Source organism: Branchiostoma floridae, chromosome 11 (genome assembly GCF_000003815.2).
Source record: "Branchiostoma floridae strain S238N-H82 chromosome 11, Bfl_VNyyK, whole genome shotgun sequence".
In the NCBI taxonomy this organism is placed as follows: domain Eukaryota; kingdom Metazoa; phylum Chordata; class Leptocardii; order Amphioxiformes; family Branchiostomatidae; genus Branchiostoma; species Branchiostoma floridae.
The window spans coordinates 16,425,931-16,448,246 of NC_049989.1; the positions used below are offsets into that span (position 1 = coordinate 16,425,931).

Consider the following 22,316-nt stretch of genomic DNA (forward strand, 5'->3'; position numbering starts at 1 on the left):
ATAATGCTTGAGTAACTGCTTTTTGGCGTATCTTATTACCTGGATGTCTAACCTTTATTATCGTATTAGAATGTGGGGAAGGACAACCTCAAGCCAACCATTCACACTTACGCCACATCTTCAGAAAAGACGCTGTAGCCGCATGTTCCCTCTTTAGGAACTTTATTGAAACCAACACAACAAACATGTTTTGTCGTGTGGCTTCCTCAGTGTTATGGGCTCGAATGAGCATAGTTCAGCATGTTCTTGCTTTTATAGGCCAAGTGCATAGTGCACTGACCAGGTGCAAGGTGCCCTAGGTGGCTTAACCAATCACAGTTCAGTAAGTTTGTGCAGTCTGCTCTAGGACTGGTGCATAATCATCGTATTACTCATCTTCATCATCAGTATCATCATTATCAAACTTTATTCCTCTTCCCCCATCCCTACAGGGTCAGGTGTTCTACCTTCCCATGCTGAAGGACCAGCCAGTCATCCTGGATGTTAAGTGGTTTGTACAGACTGTTAAAGAGGTGTCCACGTCCAAACTGTTGGTGCCAATCGGACACAATCTGGATGGATTTGCACCAGACGTGAATGTCATCCCAGAGAGTGCTTTGTCCACCCTCTCAAATGTCACAGGAAACAATGTAAGGCTTCACTTTCCTAAGCTTGTAAAATTTGAGCAACAAAACAGAAAAACTCACCACAAACTTTTGACATGGATCTCGTCAATCTTCGTCAGATATCTGATTGGCTTTCTGGAATCATATATTAGATGGTAAGTTTAGGAGGAAATGGCTTCAAATCCTAGTTGAATCATACCAAAATCTTAAAAATGGGATATCTCTGCTTAGCACTCAGCAATAATACATTCCACAACAATGAGAACCAAGAAATACAGTGTCTTAAAGGACTGGTATTAGAGCCTTGTGAGGAACATCACCCTAACTGACACAAAAGAAACAGAAATTTTTAATCCTTCCTACAGTACCCACTTCCTAAAATTTACCATATCTACAGAAATTTGAAAACCCAGTCACAGAATAAAAACTATTGTGCGCACTTCCAGGTGGACTCCAGATTTTGCTATTTAATGTAAATGAGGTCAATAATGAGCATGTTGTCTGTACCATAAGAACTGATTAGCCATACAACATAAATTTCACATATTTCTGTTCTGTCCAGTTGTCACTTGCAACTAGAGTCCTGACTGATCTCGGGATCTGCATCTGCCCATACAACCTTCCTGGAGTCAGTGCTGATGGTGCTTTGGTGCCCTATGCCAACATTCCTGCATCACCTGTAGTGGCTTTGGTAAGTCCATGTTGATTCAATTACATGCGTGACATCCTCTGGGAACCCTAAGATGGATGCAAGCATATGAATGAAAAAATACTGGCAAAGAAAAGTTGCCTTCATTACATGTATGAAATAGTGAAGAAGGTTGAACAAATGTCTGATCATACAAAAATGATCGATGATTCAACATGAGTAATTGAACCAAGTTGAAATCAATGTTCATGGACAGTCTGTTCTTGGTCCTTTTTCATTTCTGATCATACTTGTCACAATGTTTTACAAGAGGCATTTTGTGATCTTAAGAGCATTGTAGATTGCTAACAAAATGGTTTTGTATGTTTAATTATTTCATTGTTTTATGATGTATATATATATATATATATATTGCCATTTAACCATGAGCCAAGATACATAATGATTCACCAAACCAATCATGAGATGCAGCTGCAAACACCCAACATGGACAATTTTGAAACCTACTATCAGGAGGTGACCCTCCTTTTCTGGAGGTAATATTACTTAATAGATCTTACAATGACAGTGTTAGCTGAACCTATGTATTTTGGCTCCCCTCTCCCCAGGATCAGTTTTGGCCTGTGAAGGCCTCCCCAGATGACCTGGAGATGACTCAGCACTATCACATCCTCCCCGCCCCTCCCCCGGGACTGATGGCATCACTGCTGTCCGAGTTCAGCCAGCTCGGGGGCTTGTCCCTGGTCTGGAGGGATGGGGTCATCTTCCAGAGGGGGGCAGTGGAGGTGCTGGTCCAGATAGACAAGAAAGGTTTGTGAATTGCATATGATGTTAGAAATGTTGAATCAGATCAAATCCTAAAGTCACACCAATTTGATTTGTTGGTTCATGGATTAGAAAATAAATCTAAAAAATATGTTTAACATCCATTGGCATAATACCGGTCGGTTTACTGCAATTTCTCAAGTAATGCTAATTTGGCAAATGATCAACGCATCATTTTCTCCAGTTACATGTTGCTGTTACAGCTTACCTTTGCCACTTCTTCTGTGTAAATTATTTTGTCTCTCTGGTCTTAAAAACATAATATCGTAATTGGAACACACCGCGGAATTGCACGGAGAACGGGCGCGTGGTTGGAAGGGGGTGCACTATACCGGTCGAACGAAACGGGGCACAATTAACTGCCGCTATGTACCTTTATTCATCCTCTGTTGTTCCTTTCTTTCCTGTTAGTAGTTGCACAAAACAAAAATCTGCATGAGCATAGTCATGAGAAAATGGGCGTATACTGACAAGAATCTTCATTTAATTTTGGTCCGTCACAACCGCTATGACGTAAAACTTTACTGCTGGCCGTAGCATTAAAAATGGCGGGAAAATGGCGGCGTACGTTCAATTTGACCCATTCAGCCGTAGATCCGGGCGATAATGCAACAGTTCCTCACACTTTTACACGAGTTGTAGGTCACCAAAATAAATTCAAGATTGCTGTTGAATCATGCTCGTCTTGTGCCGTGAGCACATGTGATTATTATCTACAAATCTGGCAATGAACGTGACAGTTTGTTTGTCCCACGACGAGCTCGCCTGCCCCGAAAATGACCTGAAAACTTTTGGCCTTGTTGTCTTCGAATGCATTGTTATCGATGCTTTGTAAATTATGTATTGGACACCTAGATGTCTGAAGTGTGCATACCTCAGAAATAACTATTGTTGCATGTGTAGATCTCTTTAAGTTCCACTATTTTTAATCGACCGGTATAAGGCTTATGACCGGTATTATGCCAATGCATGTTAACTGAAAAACAAATCTAGAGGACCAGGTTTATGCCTTGGTGCACAACATGTAAGTTTTATGGAGTGAATACATGTACAGGTCTGTGATGTCCACTTGCTATATTTTATTTTCTTAAATCAGAGAACCAAGGAAATCAACTGTCACGTCCCAAGGGACTTTCTTTATATAAGAAGGTTATTCAGTATAATATAACCAGCTGCTGTTGCACCATGTGCCTACGAAGCTGGTGTGTTACACCAAAGGGTTGTTGTGCCAGCTATATTGAATACAGATACAGAACTTACATGTTGGCAATGTTGATGAAATGTTAACACACTCAGTGCACAAAGTTGCTCTAAAATACATTGATTATCTCCTCCTTCTTACAGATGTACATGTGGGCATTCCAATAGTGGAAGCTGAGAAGTTGGACTTGCAGAAATCAAAGGCTGTAAAGACGGAAGGTATGCATACATTTGTAGCTTGTGACATAGAAATTTCCTTTCATTCAGTTGTGATTTTGATATAATTAGAAATGGGTTTTAGTTGCACAAATCATAGAAATTTGCCTGCATACTAGTGTATTTATAAGTCTGTCACAAAATATGTCTAATCATTATGATTTTTCTCTCATCCAATAATCTGTGATATACATATGTGTTCATTTTTTCTGTTTCTGTTTCTTGTGAGTTTTTCAAAAGTTAAGTTCAAAGTAAAATATTGTTGACCTTCTGTTTTTATCTTCATCTTTCAGAAGCTGTTCAAAAGAGTGTCGTTATCAGTTTTGCAACAAAAGACCTTCGTCGTGTGCAAAATATTGCAACAGAACTTACAGTAAGTAACAGTTCTCCTGATTGGCCAAACAAGAGATACATAATTTTTATGTAGCTTGATATTTTTAGTGTTAGAGAGTCTAATATGTGTTCTAGATTGAATCTGGTAGTTAAATTTTTGACAGGATCACTGTTTTTGAATTGAATATCACCTGATAACAGCAGAACCCAATATGATAACCTCAGTTATCATATTGGAGAGGGGCAGAGGACAGAGAGAGTTGGGCACGAATCACTGCTACTGGATGTCGGGGAGCCCCTACGACCACTGAGGTTACGGGCCGTGAGTGAGTGAGTGAGTGAGTTATCACCAGGTCTGGAACACCTGTATTGAATGTTGTCTTGGCCCAGGTATTATTCATTCATTTCTTAGTGTGCCTCATCCAATTGATTTGGTGTAAAATCATATTTCAGTCAAAGGGGTATGTGGTGACCATGGATGGTAACAACTCTGTAACAGACACAGTGAACATGGCTGCTGTAGTCCTCATGTGCATCACCAATGACTACAAGGACACAGGACGGTGCAAAAGAGGTAAAAATGATTTTCTTCTCCTTCTTTTTAGACAGTTGAGGCTTGCAATGGCAGGTATTGTTTCTTGTCAATTTTTGTCATAAAAATATAGGGCTATATCCAGCTTTGAATTTTTACCCACCTCACTCTTCAATAATTGTTTGGGAGCCCTTGTTTTTAATTCCCATTGTTAAATCTGTCATTTTAAGCTGACAAGCTAACGTCAGCATCATATTCTGAAGTTCAGATTTTTTTGACAAAAATGGTGACATTTTTGGCTGTGCCAACAAACAAATTTCCATTGGGGGAAGGAGGGGCAGGTCATGAAGACAACCCTGTATGAATATAAACTGGACTGACAGCCTACTTAAATTTTTATGTACTGCTCTTATGCCTTTTGCTTTTCCCAGAGTTAGACAGTAACAATATAGTGCAAAATAAGGGTTCTCATCTTATCTAGAGTACTCTATCCCTTAGTCTTAAGGAAGTGTGACTTAGGTTCTGGGTCGTTTCAACTTGAGAAGGATCAGAGGACTGATCGAAAGCTTGTTAGTAAGCGCTTTATTTTGTGTATGGATATAAAATTGTAACAGCTTTATTTATTGTTTCTTTGACACTTTGCTGTGGTAATTTCAACAGTGGCGCAGCTTGCAGCAGAGTTAGGAGTACCCCTGATCCCCATCAAGCTGCAGACTGACGTAGTGCTGGACGATTGGCTGCAACTTGTGAGCAACAAGGTTCTCATCAACATGACGCCCACCCAAGACTGGGGCTGGGCTGTAGAGACTTTAACAGGCGAGCTGGGAAGCTTGGGGAAGAAGGTTGCCAATCCTCGGAGCAACTTTGTACAGCCAAAGAAACTGAAGGACACACAAACGCTAGGTAAGACTTTGATGTGATGCTACTTAACCTTTATCTGTGTGGTAACCTATGTATTGTAGTCTTATGCTTACTGTTAATGTATCTAAGTTTGTGAGGATTTAATATTGCAGTAGTGGGAAAATAGACTGTTTGCCATGGTTTTGGGTTCGTAGTGAATTCAGCGGCCTAGCAAAAACCATGTTTCAACATAAAACTACCGCAAAAATTTCTGTGTTTACAGTATATCTTCTATCGTTCTTGTGCACATAAACAATTGCTTAATGCTTAAATGCAGATGTCCTAATTTGGAAGCTCAAGAAGCTCAAAGCGTTGATATTATGTATGACCATCGTTTGTAACAGCACACCAGCTTTGTAAGCTTGCAGCATGGTAGCAGCTGGTGATATTACACTGAATGACCTATCACACCTTAAACCTTTGCTTACCTAACTGTAAGCATTGTTTAAAGCTATTTAGTGAGGATGTTCCTACACTGGATGGTGGCAACTATGGCAGCTCCAGGGAAAAAACATTAAACATTGAATCAAAATTCTTCTGTCCAACAGGAGGCCCATACTTGACTGTAGCAGCCAGGACTCAGAAGCCCCAGCCAGGCACGGACGTTGGTTGGGTTCAGCAGATCTTCCATAGCTGCCTGACTGTAGTGGAGTATGTTCTCAGGACACAGGGACTCTCTGCAGTTGTAAGTAGCCAGGCACACTGTGTGAAGATGCTTGTCTGTCATGTGTTTGGTGTTGTAGTTAAGTTAGATGTTGCTTTGAATCCTTTCTTACCACCTGTGATCATTCCATGCTCTGTGTTGTGTTCTTGAACAATATAAGCTTGCCCTACAGCACAGTTTGTAAAAACAGCCGTTTTAGGTGCTCCCATATACATGGCCATTATAGCTTGCCTCCTATGCCTTTTTCACGTTGTCAAACTGTCTGAATTCTTAGTGAGAAAGCATCTCGTATCAATTACCAATGGGCAGTAACAGTATCATGGCATTTTCCCATACATGAAATGAGGACACAATTAGTTAACTCAAGCTCATTGCATCTTCATTTGCATATATGGGGAAATATCATGCTCCTCGTTTCCAAAGGGCACACTCATTGTCTTTCCATGGTGCTGATTTGCTAACTGTTATGAAAGCACATGACTATGCTAATTTCCTTTGCTTTCCCGTTATCCAAGAGGCACACTCATTGTCTTTCCATGGTGCTGATTTCCTGGCTATTGTGAAAGCACAGAACTTTGCTGCTTGCCTTTATTTTTGAATGAACTATTCTACATAAAAATGTACTTGAAAGGGAATGCTGGCGAAAATAGACATATTTGTTGTTTTAGGTGACCATTCCCTGTCCTCAATGCGTGGCAACTGAGAAGAAGACGGTCCATGAATTCCAGAGAGACATGCTCAAATCCACCAAGGTGGTGGAATGTCCCAACTGTGGTCTACAGCAAAGTGCAGACATCTTGAATGGAGATTGTAAGTACAGACAAGGCCCAAATACTGTTTTTTTTTTGGTATTGGCATCTACTGAAACCCTAGATTTCATACAAGAGTGAAAATAAATAATTCTTTGTTAGTATTGCGTACTTTTTTTTGTTTTTGTTTCTCCTGTCAGTTGGACAGATGAGGAGGCAGACAGGCTATTTGCCTGTTTGCCTGACCTGCACATGACTTTTTATGGTGAAGGAGGGGTGTGCAATTCCTTCTCCACCCTCTCGTCTACTGGAGCACTAAGTCCCACAGGGACAGAACTGTATGCAACGTGTGAGGCGGCTCCAGCAGATGCAGCTTTGTTGTTCGGAGTATCCGTCTCCTAGGAGGACTTCCGACCAAGGATGTAAGGGGTTCCTCCTACCCCTGACTCGTGTGCCATGGCGGGTGCCGCTCATGCCCAAACATGCCCCTAAGGCCTGTCTCGGCCACATAGCCCTACCAAGCCACACAAGGCCACTAGATACTCATTTGCACCTGAGTTAAGTGAGGAAAGTTGTGAAAAGTGCCTTTCCCAAGGGCACAAGATCGGTGACACAGCAGCTGGATTTGAACCCGCAACCTCTCGGTCTCGAGCCGCAAATGCTGCCACTGCGCCTCGCGGTCCACGCATACCTAGTAAATCACCCTATGGCATAACAGACCATGTTTATACTTTGTGCTATGAGTACAGATGCATTTTGAGACAGATTTATTTGATCCACTCAGTCTAGGATCTATCCCTTCTCGATCATGGTTGTCTGTTTACCTGGAGGTAACTTGAAACTAATGCTTAGCTATCTGGATGAGCAAAACTATAGATTTTTGACTTGTTCCTGATATGATAAAGGTAAACTTAAGGTAGGTAGTGCAAAGAGAATACTGCTGCATCTTGCTTAGCAAGGGGTTCTTCTGCCTCTGTTTTCAACTGCTTCATAGGGATATTATTAAGACTGCAAAAAAACTTCATGTAGATTTGCCTTTATTTTCAGCTGAAGCAGTTTTTCTTTCCAACCACATGTGGCCAAGCAAAGCCCTTCCTGAAGGTTCCCAGAAGTTCCTTGGAGTCATAGAAGGAAACAAAGACCTGTGTGTGCCTTGTGGTGTTACCAGGGAGGTGGCCAGTAAACATGGGGTATGTGACAAAGCATTGTCTCAAGTTGCATTTGTCTTAGAAGATAAGAAAGAAAAACCATTTGAGAAAGTACAGTCCTTGATATCATATGTACAGATTTTGGCATATTGGCACACCAAATCTGTGGGTGCACACATAAGACACATTATTCAGAGAGGCTTGGTGTGCATCACTACATAGGAATATCATATTGAAAGCCTTTCTCAATGACACAATATCAAGACTGGCATGGGCTTCAAGCCATTGAACCTAAAGCCCAATGCACTAATCATTGCACCACACCAACTCCACAAGTTTAGATCACAATATACAAAACAATTGGTCATTGTCAGTGGGTGGCTTAGTCCTCATTCCTGGTGAGCAATTGAGCTGGTCTCAATCATGATATGTTTCTGACTTAGGGTAAAGAGATGTTGTTACAGTTACCCTCAACCCTGGAGTAGCCTTTGGGTATTGTTACGTGGTAACTATTAAGTAAAGAATTATAATAATTGCTCTTTAATCCTCACAACCATTTCACAGCAAATTCAGAGCATGATAACCCCAACCTTTGGGCACGAGTGCCAACTGTACCCAACAAGAAGACCAGATCAGCAACTGAAAGAAGAGGACAAACAAGGATCACTCTTCCATCCCAGCCACAAGATGGAAGTCATCAGTGCCCAGCTGCTGGATCCAGAGGGTTTCAGGGACTTTGAGGTCTTCCCAACTGATGGAGCCGACAACTTGAACCTCACATTTGGAGTGAGAAGGTGAGCGTTATGGGCTATCTATGTCACAAATTACTGTTCTTTAAAAAGTGCACTACCTATCTTATCTACATGTACCTACCTAGTCTCTATACCTCCTGGTCAATAAGGGGCAAGGTAGACAATAAGATGGTTTTCAGTTTTGTGTATGCAATAGTCTCTATACCGTCTGGTCATGGAAGGAAAAAGTTACACATGAAGAGGGGGGTTTGTAGGTTTTTAGGTTAACGTATGCAATGCAGCTGTCAGTAATTTGGTAGGCTGAGGGACATCCACTCTTGATGTTTTCTAGACAGGTCTTCTTATGTAACCCCCATTGTCAACCTCCTTCCAGATTGCCCTGCTTTCTAAGCTTTCTAAGTTTGTTCACAGAGCTAGACTGTGATGGCTGGGTAATGTCTTGAGGTTGCCCAGGCTAAGACTTTCCATGGTGTCACTTAATTGATGTCAAACAGGAAGAAGGAAGGAGGGGGGGGGGCAAGCTATGATATGTGAAAAGAACCTGATGTGAAGAAAAAAAAGAGCAACACCTTCCAAAGATCATGGTTGCAGAAGAGATGGGGAGCAAGGAACAGCAGCAAACAAGAAAATAACTGTAGAGAACAAAGACGGCTGGCCTCAGCACTAGATATACGCGGTGATGGTGATAATGAATGCTACATTTCTTGTTTTGGATCAAAGTTTGGCTCTATACTATGTTATAAACTACCAGCACAGATAATCTCCCATGCTAAATTCAAAACACACAGATTCTCAGTACAAACAAGATTATCTCTTATTGAAGATTTTCCACAGATGAGCTTTCATCCTAATATAAGATTATTTCTTGTTGCAGTGCAAAGGGAAAAATCAGCATGACAGTGAAGGGTACAGAGGTCTCCATAGCCATGCCTGATTCCCCTAATGGTACAACTTACCAGACGGACTCACCTGCAGCCATATATGGGGTGAAAGTGGAGAATGCAGACCAATTTGATCCTTCTGAGGTTTGTGGACGTTTTGTACAAAATATATTGTATCAATTTTGAGGAATACGTATTTCGATATCCCAAGGTCTAATGTTGTGATTCCTAAATTGGTTATCATGTAAAAAAATTCCCTCTATGCATGCCAGGTTAAAATTTCCTCCGTATGGTTTCTGTGAAAAGTTTTGTCAGGTTAGTAAGTCACTGGATAACAGAGTTCAATATGTACATGTAATACATCTTGCTGTTGTATGCAAACTGAGGTTCGATGACTTCCTGTCACCTTGCTCGGAGGCAAATCTGACTTGTTCTATTTTGCATTGTAGCAACATATCGCTGCTAATAGATGTAAACACTGCAAGAACTACCTTGATATACATGTTTGTACTATGTATCCAAAGGCGCTTTATAATGTAGATGCTTTATAATTAAGACTGTGGCAACACCTAGCTGCAGTGCAAAATATTGCCCTGCAGAAGATGACTGACAGTCACTAGTACATTAATGTAAAACACATTGCTGAGTACAAAGAACTTTGTTATCCAGTGACATACCAAATTTGTCATGGAAATCATAGTGCAGAAATAGTAACATTCAATGCATATAGAAAGCATCTCTCAGAAAATGTATGGTTGAGTAAAAAGGACTTTATTATACAGCATGATTTTTGATCGCGTAGCACAGTGGTAGTGTATTCGGCCCGTGACCGAGAGGTCGCCGGTTCGAATCCGCCTGCCGTGTTGCCGGACTTGTGCCCTTGGAAAAGGCACTTTACACGACTTTCCTCACTTTACTCAAGTGAAAAATGAGTCGTCCCTCGGATAGGACATTAAATGGAGGTCCCGTGTATGGGGAGAGCCATACCCCATGCACGTTAAAGAACCCCCAGACATGCGATGGTGCGGTGTGCGTTGGTGCAAATCCTTCTGTCGGGAGTTGGTGATTCACTTCAAATCACCCCAATGGAGGCCTGGCAAACCTCTGTCTCATATCAGGCACATGGTGAATTACATCATTCACCCGGATGGGAGACCTGGCGCATCCCCGTCTTGTAATTAGCCATACGAAAGGGTATGTCACCCCGTAAGGGGCGGTATAACCCCGTCGTGTGTAAACATGTGCGAACATGTTTGATCACGTCGACCGATGATGATGATGATGATGATCATTTTTTATAATTCTTAATAAATGCCTGATATTTCTGAAATTTCAGGAGGAGAATCTTGCAATAGAGCCTGATGAGCCAATACAACAGGTGCCTGTGCAGATGTTCAACAATAAATGGCAAGCAACAATGAGGCTGGAATCAAAGGACAAGCAGAACCCCACCATGATCTGTGTCAGCACAGTCATGAAGGTTGAACCTCCCTCCGCCGAACACAAGAAAACCAGAGTTCATATCCACTTTGATGGATGGACGGACATGTTCGACTACTGGGCAGATGTGGATGACCCCGCCCTTCATCCACTTGGGTACTGCAAGGCCAATAGGATCACGCTTCAAAAGCCTCATGGTAATTTTTTTCAACCCAGTGAAGCTAGGCAGAAGTAACGTTAGTTCACCTTTATCTGCGGGGTAACCTATATCCGTTGTGTTCCTAACAGGGTATCTAGGGATATCAAGTTGATGGGATGTAGCTTTTAAACTGTACTATTTTCAACATACATTTGTACTGCAGTTTGAAACCATCATCTGTCGACTTGAACAGTACAATGTTCTTAAAAAGAACGGATAAAGATTACCCTTATGAATAAAGGTGAACTCGCGTTACACAGAGATGTTGTCTAAGTCTTATGCTAGTTGACATTTATTTGTGTTATATTACTGGCATCTAACAATGTTGTATTTAAAAACAGTACTTTGGGAGATTAAGTTGACAAGCAGTGGTTTCATTATCCGCCAACTTGATATCCCTAAATATTGTATATATGGAGACTTCCATACCTTCCGATAAGCGGATCTTTGCTCAAAATCTGTGTGGTATAGGTAACTCTCCATACTGTACTCAGATTTAAGTTTTTCATACAATCTTAACTTATCAGCATTAACAGATAATTGGAGAAGAGATCTTTGAATATACATGTCTGTTAGCCTTTTCCTTGGCAATATGCAAACATGCTTGCTGTCAACATCTACAATGTTACTGTGCCAGATGAATGAATTAAATGGATTAATGATAAAACAATAAAGCCAATGCGGTTTATCATTACCTTACCTCATTTACATTTTGTAACACCTGGGTGGGGTGAGAAAAGTCTTTCTCACTGGCACTGAATCATAACAAGGGATTTGAACTCTAGCTCTAGCCCAAACACCTTAACTGTTATGCCAACACGACGCACTATTTTGTCATAACCACATGATATATGTAATAATGTCTAACACCCCTGATTCTTTCACAGGTTATTCAAGACAGTTTGATTGGGAACAGTACCTGAAGGAAGAGAATGTTGAACCTGTGCCATATGCCTTATTTGATGAGGTAAGAACTAATAACACCCTCCGGTTTAATTTGGGAATTCCATTATTATTTGGGAGTGACCTCCCAGATCTCAGCAACCGTACACCCAGATGGGCTGATACCGTAAGCTGTAAGTATAATTGATGTAAGAAATACGTAGCAGCCAATAACGACCCCCTGGGAATTAATCTAAATTGGCATAACTATACATAATTATGCATAATTATGCATAATTATGCATAACTTTTGAGGGTTATGCATAATTATGCATAAGTTTCCAATGGTTATGCATAATTATGCATAAGGTTCCAAGAGTTATGCATAATTATCCATAAGGTTCCAAGGGTTATTGTCACTCCCAAATAATAAAAATAAATGGAATTCCCAAATTGAATCGGAGGGTGTTTAATACCACTTGGAAATCTGGTTATTGGGACAGAAAACATGTCATTCCGTCTGTCCTAAAGAACCTGACCTCAATGACCTGAAATTGATCGAATTGTATTTTTGTAAGCTTGAAACAAAAGATTTTACAACGACATGCATTTGCAATTTCGGGCAATTTGTACCAATTTGTGTCAGTTTGCACCAGCTTGCAAATGCTTGCTTCAAGCCAGCACAATGTTGTGCAGTATAGAGTAATGATGTGTAATTTCTAGTGTTTCCAAGCTGAATGTAATTGTACACGTAGAACACAACTGTTGGTCGTATGCCAAGACCGAAAAATTGTTTAATTTGAACTGTAACACATGTGTAGGTAAATTGTACTTTCAGTGTTATTGCTCATTGTACTAACATGGTTTTTCTTTGACACCAGACCCAGAAGGAAAACAGCGAGCCATTTTTGTACGATCCCGACGAAGGGCTGGTCATCTTTTCTTCCGAGGAGGAACAACAGCAGGCTCTTGCAGGATTTGTTAAATCTGGTTCTCAACTACTAACAAGGAAATGCAAGGTAACGTCTTGTCATTGTTCTTTTTCAACTTCTTTTTATCAAGATCAAATCATCATATTCTATTTGTGTTTGTTGACTGGTGACAGATTTATTTTATGAAATTATTTGCAGTTTGTAAGTTGGTATCAGAATGGAAAAGACAAAAATGAACACTTAGATCCATGGAGATATTCAGCTTTCTTGCTCAAAATGTGATTTTCAAACAGGTTTGATGATCAATATCTGCAATTATATAAAGTCAAACATTTTGGACACTGCAACAAGTCTGCATCAAGGACTGCAAAGATATTGGTAGTCTTGTTATCATCATTGTGATTTTATTTCTGAGTTGTATAATTATAACATATTAGATAATTTGACAGTTCAGTGGTGCTTGATGAATGGAACAGTGACATTGGTGTGATACAAAATGTACATGTTCTACAGAAGTTGGTGTGTGTTAAAATGAATGCATTGTCTTATACGTAGAATATTAGTTAAATTATTAACCTGTCCAATATAAATGATTACTTTTCAGGTAATCCTGACCAGAAATGGCCAGACATTGTCCTCTGCAGTTACAGAGGGGGAGATCCGTGTGTTCCTTTCCTACTCTGCATTGTCCCAGGGTTCTTCAGGATCATGGTTGGACAAAGACCAACGACTGGTTCTGGCCAGCCATACCATGCATGTGAGTATTAACAGACTTGGTAATGTGCTTGTTTTTAAAAATTTCTACTTGTAAGACATAGGCAAAAGCTAATTTTATGATAAGTTTGTAGAAAAAGAAGTTGAATTTCAAGTAGTTTGTAGCGAGGTGGACAAATGTTACTGAATGTCTTTGGGAATTTAGAGGAGTACAATACATACAAAATGTACATGTAGCTGACCTTCCGAGTTTAGTCATAATTGTTGATTTTAAGCATTATTTTCATACACTATGAAAAGCTCTTACTAAAAAGCTTTTAGTCATTCTTGTGACCATTCTCAAGTTCAAAATGATCCAAAGTCTATGCCAGTGGTAATGGGAACTGTAACAGACCAAAAGCCGAACGACTGCTTCAGTCAAGTGTTAACAGACATCTTTCTTAACAATACAGTATTGTAACCCAAAACGCTTGAGTGGCTCCACGAGCCTTGTTTTGTGGTGAACTCTAAGTAAATAAAAAAAAGAGGTTTCTATTAACATTGTGTACAAAAATAATGTCTGAGCCTTCACTACTTGTATGTTAATCACCATCACAAGTGAATTTGATCCTTAGGACCCCCCTCCCACGCATTGCCCCTATAACTATGAGTGACTACAGATTCTTCGGCAGTATTGTGAAAGCTGCTTGATTATTTTTGTTTGTTTATCATGATTATAGTCGGGAGGGTCTGCTGTGTCCGTCCAACACTTGTTTTCCTCTGCGCCGCTCCAAATCGGGATGCGGATGGAAGCTGATGACCCTCTGGGCAGTGGAGAAGCCAAAAATCACCTTGTTTGTGTGGCAAACATCAAGGATATGGTCACAGGTGTGTAAAGTGTATTTTGCTGATATTGGTTTCAGTAAATATGTATAAAATTTCCTATACAATGTTTTATTTTCAAATAAAATTACACTGACTCTGAACGGACACTAAACCAGATATTGAGTGTGAGTGAGTGACTTAAAAAAAGCCACAATATTCCAGAGATCTGATGGCAGTGGCTGAACTGTTCTGGATCAAACTTGAACTGTGATTGCAAAAAAAAAGAAGAAAAATCGGACTTACCAAAATTTTGGACTAATCAACTCCATTCTTAAAGTTATGCAAATAGAACACATGACTCAGTGATAAGTAAGTGGAACTTGAGTTGCAGAAATGTGTCAAATTGTGTTTTGACTTTGTAACAGGTTAAAAACAACAGGGAGAACTTCATTATTATTTTTTGTTATTGTTGTAATTTGTTCATTTGTACTGTCTATTTTGAATAAGATCCTTTGTCAAACTTGATTTTTCTACACTTTGATCCTAAATATTCTCAACTTACAGAGGCAGATGGGAGACAGAAGATTGAGGTCCATTTTGATGGCTGGACTAACAAGTACAACTACTGGTGCTACACAGACGACCCTAAGATACATCCCATTGGTTACTGTGCTTTCAAGGGCATTAACCTGCAAAAACCTAAGGGTACTTCACTTTGAACTTCACTTTTTAACACTCATGCATTGGCTGTGAAGAGTACTTAGAACTCAAAATTTATACTATTTTCTGAAATAAACAGAATATGGTAAAATTCATTTTGCATCACCTTAGTGTCTGTACAATATATCTTCATTTCACAAATGTGATATCTTATTTATCAAATGTGATATTGACTTGTATTGACTTGTAATGTAACATGAGGGACTCAATACTATTCGAGTCACATTAATTCACATTATACAACAAGCTCAATGCAAGTTGTGAACTTGTTTTTTGTGCATGATCGGATGCAAACTTTTTAATGATGTGTTACTGCAACGTTTTGATGTATTCTGAACCACTATAGGTTACTCAGGCACATTCGAATGGGACAGCTATCTAGACAAGATAGAGAAGGAATCAGTGCCGTACAGGAAATTCAATGTAAGTACTAGAATAAGGTTTTGCTACAATGGTGTATATATACATATATACATACATTTGTATATATCTTAAGCACACAATGTCATGCTTTTTAGGAAACTGATATAATTAATAAGATTAAAAGAGTATTCGATCAATGACTTTCTCTATGGCACAATATTGCGCAGTCCAGTGAGATATGCAACTTACGAATTCCCTACCACATTTTGCTGCAATTTTGGTTCCAGTGAGATACCCGTTTAAGGTAAAATATCTGGTAACAAATCAATGTAATATATATAAATGTATTAAAATTGCAGAGTGAACAGACCAAGGGCTGTCCACCGTATGGGATGAGTACAAAAGCCAAGAAGGGTTCCAAGGCAAGTGGAACATCTACCAAAGTCATCGCATGCATGGACTATGGCAAACTGGTACCTCAAAGTAAGTGCTGATTATGAATCATAAATATCATAAAGTTATTAGCTTATTGAGTATTCCCCAGGGCATTGAATCAGACATCTCTTGAAGGTCAGCAAGATGGACTGAATATTCATGATATGTTTTCCTTTTGTATTGGAAAAAAAGCTCAAATTCTGCAACTAATTAATATTCCTTATTTTTTTCACCAGCCTCCGATGTCTGCAAGTTTGTGGAAGCCTACCAGTCCAAGATTCTGTCTCCGAGGCTGCTCCCTGAGAACCCCACGTTTGCTGTCCTGCTGCCTGAACAGCTGGACCTCCAACAGCTGCTGTACCCCAGCCGCCGGGCAGTGCAGGGCGGACAGGGGCAGACGCTCCACGTGTTGTGCCCTGGGGAACGTAAGTAGGAATAGTTTCATACCCTAGACTTGAATGTATTGCTGCCAATGAATGATAGTGCTTTCAAAATGTAGTTCAGGTACAAGGCTTATCATCTGGGTTGATCCGAATGAACTTTATTGTTAAAAATTTGTACAGGATACAACGTGTGGCAACAACTACTATTTATTTATTTATTTATTTATTTATTTATTTATTTATTTATTTATTAGGATTCTCCATTTGGAGGGTATGGCGAAACAGGTGTTAAGAACACCTTTTCAAAGCCGCCATACACACATGTGCACATGTTCGCACATGTCTACACGCGGCAGGGTTATACCGCCCCTTACGGGGTGATATACCCTTTCGCTGGCTAATACGGTATGGAGGTTCGCCAGGCCTCCAACCGGGTGATTTGAAGTGAATCACCAACTCCAGACAGAAGGGTTTGTTCCATCTCACACCGCACCATCGCACGTGTGGGGGTTCTTTAACGTGCATGGGGTGTGACTCTCCCCATACACGGGACCTCCATTTAACGTCCTATCCGAGGGATAACTAAACTACATACAGATACAGAACAACAAAATATCATCAATAACGTCATAAAGTTTGCAGTACAGTTATGTGTAAGTGATCTGGTCTTGCATTTGGAATACGTCTTTAGTTGGTACGTAGACATCTGGCAAATAAACTACTAAAAATTCAAAAGCTTAGCTCAAGCAACTGGAAATGGTCATATGTTTCTACACCATCTGCTGTCTTTTGAAAGTATTTGAAAAAAAAGTGATGGTATTTGTCTGCATACTTATCCATGATGTTACCATGAGTGAACAGGGCACTGAAATGCATGGTTTGTTTAAACCATACAATGTAAAATACATCCGCATAATTCCACCAGGTGACATTATACCGCCACCTCCAAAAACGTTGTTATAGAGGCCTTCTCAAAATTGTCTTCAACACCTAAATATCTGAATCGTATTACATTTAGGATATTTAACATTCGGTGTTCAAGACAATCTTGGGAAGACCTCAAAACTGACGTTTTTTGAGGTGGCGGTATTATGGCACCTGGTGGAATTATGATAGTCTATGGTATACGCTGCCCATGGACTTGGCATTGTGATCTACAGAGCACTACCACCAGCTCATGGGAGAGACAGATGCCTACTCAAACCACAGGCATGCCTACTACAACCAAACAAACAGTGTAATGATGTCTCTACCATTTTGTGAGTGGTGATTCCATGATCTTATGGTAGCTGAACCCATATACTGCTAGGTAGTTTTTTTTTTCACCTCGCAAAACAATTTACTCAGGTTATGAGCGTCTAAGCATGTCGTTAGAGTTACCGTCAGAGAGACTCCTAGCATTGACTTCCATTGTACTGCACGGTTCTACGTGTTTAACATTACATGCATACTGGAAGGTAAATCTTATCACATGATTGACATAGTTTTCTTTCCGCCGGCGGGCACAAACAAATCCATAATGTCCCCACATTTGTCCAACCTAAAATCCGTTTAATTAACAACAAATTATGTATACAAAATGTATATGTCCTCCAGGTTTTGAATAATTCTCTTGCAACTATTCTTCATGACTGTGTAGTCAGTTCAAACAAGACTTTGATCCAGATCTTCTGTATGCTGTCTTCTTTCCGTCCAGAAAAAATTTAACATCAGCCAATACAAAACAACATTCTAATACTTCCAGGAGTATAATTGTACATATAACAGGTTTTTCAGACCTACCGAAATACAAGGCAACATTTGATCAATTACATACTAAATCTTTTTCTTTTGCCACTGTCACTGTAGTGCAATACCAGAACATCCACCTGGTTGGGACAGCCAATGCTGTCACACTTGGACAGCAATCTGATAAAGTCCAGGGAATGCTGTCCAAGCTGCTGCTGTTCTGTCACAGCCTCATCACTTGTAGAAAGGTAATGTCATGCGCTCTTTTGAATTACTGTAATCAGCAGTTACTCATATGTTTGCCAATGTAAGGTTTATTACTCAGCAATACCAAGAAATATGAGGATCTCTTACATCACAGAGAATGAAAAGATTCTTTGCACACAGAAAAGTGCTTTATTTATCTGAAGTTTGTTGGCTGTCTGTCACCTTCCTCAGGTTTATTCTGACTGGTTCACGTTGCACTGCAGCATAGGTGTCTGCTTATGTGGTCCCGAATGTAATGTATTCACCGAGGAAGGTGACAGACAATCACCAAAATATCACAGGTTATCCAGAGACTGACTAACCTGATGATTGCATAAGACCACTTGTTGCAATAACGTATTAATATGTTTTCTGCGGAATATTTCAGGTTTTCCTTCCACCAGACCTAACAGCTCTAGTGAAGGAGGAAGTGACAGAAGACTTGGTAAGAAGTTAATTCCCATCATCATCTTTAAGATCCTTCAAAAATTCTAGACCAGAATAAATTGCATCTTGATATCAGCAAGGAGCATGGAAAAGACTTTATACTGGGATTGGAAGACTTGAATAGACTGAAATATTCGTTAATTTTTCTTATATGGTGCCAGTTGGAGTTTTCTTCTTAGACTACTTAATCATAAGATTAAAAGATGTTAAGTAAGAGGAAGAAACATACATTCCCTCCTGTTCACAGGTGATACGCGCCCTTGCAAGACTCCTGTCCATGTATGCCTCAGCCAGCCTTCTTGCATCCTACCTACAAGGATATGACTTAAATCAAGTCACAACAAGCATGGACAAGTGGCTACCACAGGTAAAAGCTGAAAAGTGTGGTTATATTACAAGGCAAAGAAAAAATTTACAAGAATTTAGTATAGTTTTAGTTGTGGCTGTGTTTCAGTGACATTTTCAACTATACGTATAATCATCTGAGGACACGTATGATTACTCATGTATTCCTTTTAAAGAATAACTCTCTTTTATATCATTTACAATGAGTTTGTTCTTAGATGTAGTTGTGTTTCAGTGAAATTTTCAACTACATGACTGTATAAACATCTGAAGACATGGTTGTATGATCAATCATGTGCTTATTTCGAAGAATAAGTCTGATTGTCTAGATGTTCTTTTGGGCAATTTCATATCTGTAAACATCTTTATTACTGGCCATTTTATTGCTGCGTTTGTTGAAAGTCATATTCATCACTTTCCCGACATAACTTTCTGTGATTGTTTTCAATTTTAGGAGATGTCAGCCATCAAGGACACGGTTCTGGCAGGCAAGGCTGTGAATGGAACGAATGGTCAGTGGCTGTGCCCTGGTCACCAGGCTGCCTGGCACATCAACGACAGCTCCCTCCAAGCCTTCCCCCTACAAGAGTTTGCCTCCTATGCAAGTACCATCAGCACACTGACATTCGAAGCCAACGGGATACAGTCTCTACCAGACAACTTCTTCACATCGTTTCTGTCCATCCGCCAAGCCAACCTTTCCTCCAATCAACTCCAAGGCCTTCCTCTTGGCATCGGAAGTTGTCAGAATCTCGAATCACTCTCAGTTAATCACAATTCAATCACCAACCTCCCAACTGACTTCCATAACTGTGGTAGCTCACTGCTAGTATTGAAGATCAGCGGAAACCCCATGGACAGCCTCCCAACTCCTCTGGCTAACTTTGGACAGTTGGAGGAGCTCCAGGCAGCAAGCATGCAACTGAGGCAGCTGCCTGACGACATCAAAGGCTTGAAGAAGCTGAAGATCTTGAATGTCTCGTCAAATCCCCTTAACGAACTGCCTGCTTCCTTCTGTGAGCTGAAGAAGCTAACACATCTTGATATTTCTGGTGAGTATGCATAACTCTAAAAAATTCTAATGTCATGATATTCTAGATAAGATTAGCTTAAGTCTAATTAATTACCTTGTACAATGTTCTACAAGGTGAAACCACAATACCTTACTGAAAGATCTTAGAATGCAATTGTCTGTTACTGTCTGTTCTCTAAACATTGATTTTTAAAAAGAAAGATGGCTATTGAATGAGATTGTCTATAGAATCATATGTTCCTCTCTTTGTTTTTCAAGGTGTGCCATGGATAGAGCAGGAACAGGGGAAGGCAACTTTGCTGTCCTATGAAGCATTTCTAAACTTCACAAAGAAGCATGGCATATTTTCTTCAGTTTCAGAAAAGGTGGGTCTGTGAATCTTTGCAGTGAATGTTGTCAATGGTCTATTTGCGTAAAAAACTTCCTCAAAAACTTTAGTAAGCTTATTAGAAATGTTTCCTAGTTGAGAGAAGGTACACGAATATCACAAGAAAATATTGCTCACAATTCTGAAAATGATTATCATTTCTTGAATCAAAATCTGTAGGAACTGAGGGAAGTCTTCACATCCTGTGATAATGACAAGAATGGACTACTGGATGAAGGGGAGGTGCCAAAGTTGAACGCACAACTTTTCATCATGTTCCCCAGGTTTGGAGCAGAGAGCACAACAGGTAACAAGTAGTGATGTTTGTGCGCATGCTCAGAATAGTTAATTACCTGCCAAACTTTGACCCACGACCTGTGACTTCATCTCATCAGTCTCTGTATGTGTATGTGTTATCATCGACTATCATAATTCCACCAGGTGCCATAATACTGCCACCTCAAAAAAGTTTGTATAGAGGTCTTCCCAAGATTATCTTGAACACCGAATGTTAAATATCTTACATGTAAATGTAATACATTTCAGATATTTAGGTGTTGAAGACAACGTTGAGAAGGCCTCTATAACAACGTTTTTGAGGTGGCGGTATAATGGCACCTTGTGAAATTATGAGAATGTATGTTTCAGCTTCATGTTTTATGATTGTCTGAGAAAAGAAAAGAAATTCTTGTTCAAGTATTGTTGCCCATGCAAGACTTACATTCGTTGTGCAATCTTTTTATTTTGTTACTGCATGTGATTCACAGTGAATATCAGTGTTAACTTAACACCCATAGATTCAGCACCATGGTCAGCTACATACAGAGTACTATCATATATAATGATATCTCAGTTGATCTACTGGCAGGGTGAACTTGGAATGGTCAGCTTGTATGTATGTGTGTGTTGTGATATATTGACATGTAATAACACAATATTATGCAAATTCATAATGACAAAAATCAAAATTGAAATTGATGTGGTAGTTTCTTTGCTTCAAAAACTCAGTATGACAGACAATACTTGTGTCATAACCAAAGCCCTATTCAAAACCAGATGCTTTTTTTTATAGTTTTGCTAGCAGTTGAGCTCCTGGTTGGGAGATCCTGGTTCAAGCTAGGGTAGAGCATTTCGGTTGGGGCTTACCCGTCTTTCAGGATGGACACAAAATGGGGGCCCCTTGTGCATCTTTAATGCATTGAAGGGGAAGGGCTAGCAACTCATCCCTGTAAGATTATACCCTTCTACCATGACAGTGGGGAAACCTGCCACTAGGCACTTCAAAGAGTATGAATGAGAAGTTTAACAACGGTTTTGCCCTTTTGCAAACTCTGTCTCTCTCTGTCTCTTTCTCTCTCTCTCTCTCTCTCTCTCTCAGTCCCATAGCTAGTAACCATAGGGGCAATCTTTGTGTCCTCAATGGTTTTCACCTTTGGTGGTTTGCAGCCATCCCTTGATATTATTTTTTCATTGCTGCAATAGATGATGATCTGGGAGGGATGCCAGAACAGATCTTTGCCCTGGACAGTCTGGAGGAGCTGCACATGAGGTACCAGGCCCTGCGCAGGGTGCCGGCTGAGGTGAAGAGGCTGGAGAATCTGAAACAGCTCAGTCTGCAGCACAACCCCAAACTGGAGACACTTGCAGCTGAGTTAGGGGGACTGCAACTGAAGGGTAAATACATGCAGTAACTGACTATCTGTTGTTCATTGCACTGTTCATTATCTGATCCATAACATGATTTTGCTAAAATGTAACACAATTTTTTGGAATGTAAAAAAAAATTCTACTAGTTAGCCAGCTAATTGACCTCACAGTTATGAT

The 22,316-nt window shown here is 40.0% G+C and overlaps 1 protein-coding gene across 1 annotated transcript in view; it reads left to right on the forward strand.

Moving 5' to 3' along the window:
- LOC118426249 overlaps positions 1-22,316 on the forward strand; it is a gene marked incomplete in the record, with an annotated part of 72,037 nt that overhangs the window by 21,184 nt on the left and 28,537 nt on the right. The window contains 28 exon segments of the mRNA XM_035835522.1: positions 432-629; positions 1,168-1,296; positions 1,863-2,064; positions 3,424-3,498; positions 3,789-3,868; positions 4,282-4,402; positions 5,021-5,263; positions 5,809-5,945; positions 6,593-6,734; positions 7,721-7,863; positions 8,386-8,615; positions 9,448-9,598; positions 10,791-11,091; positions 11,981-12,060; positions 12,857-12,994; positions 13,512-13,664; positions 14,341-14,488; positions 14,990-15,130; positions 15,492-15,568; positions 15,868-15,991; positions 16,180-16,368; positions 18,175-18,302; positions 18,689-18,745; positions 18,995-19,114; positions 19,547-20,144; positions 20,384-20,490; positions 20,673-20,799; positions 21,975-22,166. Coding sequence (XP_035691415.1) covers positions 432-629; positions 1,168-1,296; positions 1,863-2,064; positions 3,424-3,498; positions 3,789-3,868; positions 4,282-4,402; positions 5,021-5,263; positions 5,809-5,945; positions 6,593-6,734; positions 7,721-7,863; positions 8,386-8,615; positions 9,448-9,598; positions 10,791-11,091; positions 11,981-12,060; positions 12,857-12,994; positions 13,512-13,664; positions 14,341-14,488; positions 14,990-15,130; positions 15,492-15,568; positions 15,868-15,991; positions 16,180-16,368; positions 18,175-18,302; positions 18,689-18,745; positions 18,995-19,114; positions 19,547-20,144; positions 20,384-20,490; positions 20,673-20,799; positions 21,975-22,166 — 4,531 coding nt within the window.